Source organism: Rutidosis leptorrhynchoides, chromosome 2 (assembly GCF_046630445.1).
Source record: "Rutidosis leptorrhynchoides isolate AG116_Rl617_1_P2 chromosome 2, CSIRO_AGI_Rlap_v1, whole genome shotgun sequence".
Taxonomy (NCBI): Eukaryota; Viridiplantae; Streptophyta; class Magnoliopsida; order Asterales; family Asteraceae; genus Rutidosis; species Rutidosis leptorrhynchoides.
In genome coordinates, this window is record NC_092334.1 from 347,518,619 (window position 1) to 347,521,907 (window position 3,289).

Consider the following 3,289-nt stretch of genomic DNA (forward strand, 5'->3'; position numbering starts at 1 on the left):
TACATTAATACACACAGCTCGATGGTTGTGTAGGTACTTCCAGGTGCATCCGATAGTGGTGTTGACTGACCAACCAATAAGATAGTTATAAGTCGAGGTACGCGCATCCCAATTTCTAGTTTACATAATTTTATAAGACGCTAAATACGCACTTGAGTTAATTATGGTTTGCAGATAAGTGACATGTGATAACAGGTGTTGTACAAGCCCGAGGTTTCAGGCCGATTGGCTAAGTGGGCCATAGAATTAGGAGAGCATGAAATCAATTACACCCCGCGCATGGTGGTAAAAGGTCAGATACATGTGGATTACTTAGCCGAAACAACGGGAGAAGTAGAGGCATTCCCAGAAAGTACCACAACAAGTCTTGATAAAAATTAGGTCTTTGAATTGTATACAGCCGGGGCTTGCGAACCCGAGGGTGCGGGCGCTGGATTGGTCCTCACTAGTCCTGATGGAGAGAAGCATACTTATGCGCTCCGATTCATGTTTGCTGCGACTAACAACGAATCTGAGTATGAATCATTACTGTCCGGGATGCGCATAGCGCAACAACTTGGTATAAAATACTTAGGCACGTACGTAGACTCACAATTGGTCGCTTACCATATCAATGCGACGTTTGAGTCACACGACGTCTCTATGCACCGATACATGGAACTGGTGCACGAATTGGCCAATGAATTCCATTTTTTTTAACTGATACAGGTACCTAGGAGACAAAACAAGAAAGCAGACGCGCTCAGCAAGTTGGCCGCCTTGGCCTTCGATCATCTGCGTAAGAACGTATGGGTTGAAGTGCTAACAGAAAAGTCTATTATTGAGAAATTAACTCCCATCAAGGAGGAAAACCCAAATTGGATGACACAATTAGTGAAATTCCTAACTGAAGGTGAACTTCCAGCAGTCGAAAAAGAAGCGCGAAAGATTCGGATGAAAGACCATATGTACACGTTAATTGAGGGTGTCCTATATAGGAGTTCTTACCTAGGCCTAGCTTGTTGTGCGTTGGCCCTAATCAGGCTAAAGAGGTGCTTCGAGAAGTTCACGAGGGTTATTGTGTCTTACATTCAGGATACAGAACTATTGCATGAAAGTAATGCGCATAGGGTATTACTGGCCCACCATTCACAGCGATGCAACGGAAATTGTAAGGATGTGCCAATCATGTCAACAGCACGCACCGATGAGTCGCGCACCGCAGCACCCTATGATACCAATAATGGCAGCATGGCCATTCTGTAAGTGGGTCATCAACATTGTCGGTCCATTCACTGCGTGCTCAGGAGAAATAAAATTCTTGGTGGTAGCAAACGATTACTTCACTAAATGGGTGGAGGCAAAAGCATTGGCTACAATTACTAGCAGGCGCATTCGAAACTTCTTTTGGGAAGATATTGTGTGCAGGTTTTGTATCCCCAATGAAATTGTCAGCGATAATGGAAATCAGTTTGAAGGTTAGCCTTTCAGGAGCTGGTGTCGGGAATTGAATATCAAGCAGTCATTTACTTCAGTCGCCCACCCGCGGGCAAATGGACAGTGTGAAGTAACAAACCAAGATATCGTGAGGGGAATCAAGGCGCGCCTCGACTTGTATGGAAATGAGTGGGTGGATGAGCTCCCAAGTGTTTTGTAGGTGCATCGTACCATTCATAAGAAGGGCACAGAACAAACACCGTTCAGCTTGATTTATGGAACGGAAGCAGTAATCCCCATTAAACTGGTGGTTCCAACGAAGCGCATACGCAGCTTCGATGAGTCAAGTAATGAAGAAGGCTTGCGCACTAACCTAGATATGCTGGAAGAGTGCAGGGAAATAGCGGCCATACGCGAAGCGATCAATAAACAGAAAATCTCAAAGTATTATGACAAGCGTGTCAAGCCTATGTCATTTAGAATTAAGGATTATGTATGGTGCAACAATGAGGCAAGTCGGGCAGAAAGTACTGGGAAGCTGGGGCCCAATTGGGAAGGCCCTTATAAAGTCATTGACACAAGTGCAATGGGACCTTATATCCTGGCAGGAATTAATGGAGAACGAGTACCTCGTACTTGGCATGCAACCAATTTGAAAAGATGTTACACATAATTGTCAGGCTGCAGCACCTGGGATTGATCACCCTGCATTTTTAAGCACTTGCATTTTTAGTTTACTCAAAATGTTGCTTTATTTACTTGTAACACAATTCGTATTTCATGGTTGCAATAAGTTGTCATTTGGATATGACTTGAGAAGTTGATTTATTTTGCAATAAATAAGTTTATATTTTTTGAATAGAAGTGTTTGGTTACATTTTGACGCACAGTATGATAGCAATTACGTGCATCCTGCCGCCTTAAGGGATGATCTCTAGCTCCCGTATGGCAGAAGCCTGTTTGGTTACAAGGCTAGATTTTAGGGTGGGTAACAGACATTGGTTTATCCAGACCAACGCACTCTCGTATACTAAAAGACTTCAAGTCATGACTCTAAATGACAAGCATTGGGGTTGCTTGCCCGTTAACCTAAGTGTTGGTTCACTTGGAAGACTCTGGATATTTTACCTAGTAATGCAATGAAAAGCGCCAACTATGTACACAATAGTATGGCGTCGGTTAGCATTATTAAATTTACAGTATAAACGAGTATACATTAGCTTGTATGCAAATAACAATTTAAGTTTTAAGAACTTAATACGCCTATTGACGCGAACAGTATAATAAGAAAAGATATTGAATTACTTTGCTTATTAAAACAAAAGATGCATAGCATTGACCAAATTGTACTATTACAAAAAAAGTGCTTAAAGCACAAACATTAAACAGGCACGCAGTCTATTACAGTAAAATTGAAATCTAAACTACGTGGCTTATCAGTAACATTGCCCTACACTAATGGTAACAATCCTTTGAACCCTCGCATGCAGCGATCAGGAGGATCGCCCCATGTAAACAGAAAATGAAAAACTAAACTAAGGATGGGGGCGTACCCATGGTGTTAAAAGCACCTCTGGCAGCGCACTAATAATGAGTGCACACCCTAGGAGTAGTAAGCGCAAGGGGACAAAAGCAAAGTATGATCATGGCGCACCCAAGACCCCCACGTTCGATGCAAAAAAATGTCACGAGATTCCATACCCAGAACATCCTACGACCCCCACACTGCGAGCAATAGCTCACAAACTTACAACTTCATTTTCACAAGATGTTGCACTGAAATTGCAGGATCAGAGACGGCATTCACAAGGGTTTGAATGGTGATACTCTCCAGCACCTTACTGGATTCAACTACTCTTTCGTAAGTATTATC

The 3,289-nt window shown here is 42.6% G+C and overlaps 1 protein-coding gene across 1 annotated transcript; it reads left to right on the forward strand.

Moving 5' to 3' along the window:
• The first annotated feature begins 1,439 nt into the window (after positions 1-1,439).
• LOC139888906 (uncharacterized) lies at positions 1,440-2,089 on the forward strand. The gene is made up of 2 exons (XM_071871887.1): positions 1,440-1,457; positions 1,637-2,089. The coding sequence occupies exons 1-2, from the start codon at positions 1,440-1,442 to the stop codon at positions 2,087-2,089; spliced, it is 471 nt and encodes a 156-aa protein (XP_071727988.1).
• Positions 2,090-3,289: the final 1,200 nt, after the last annotated feature.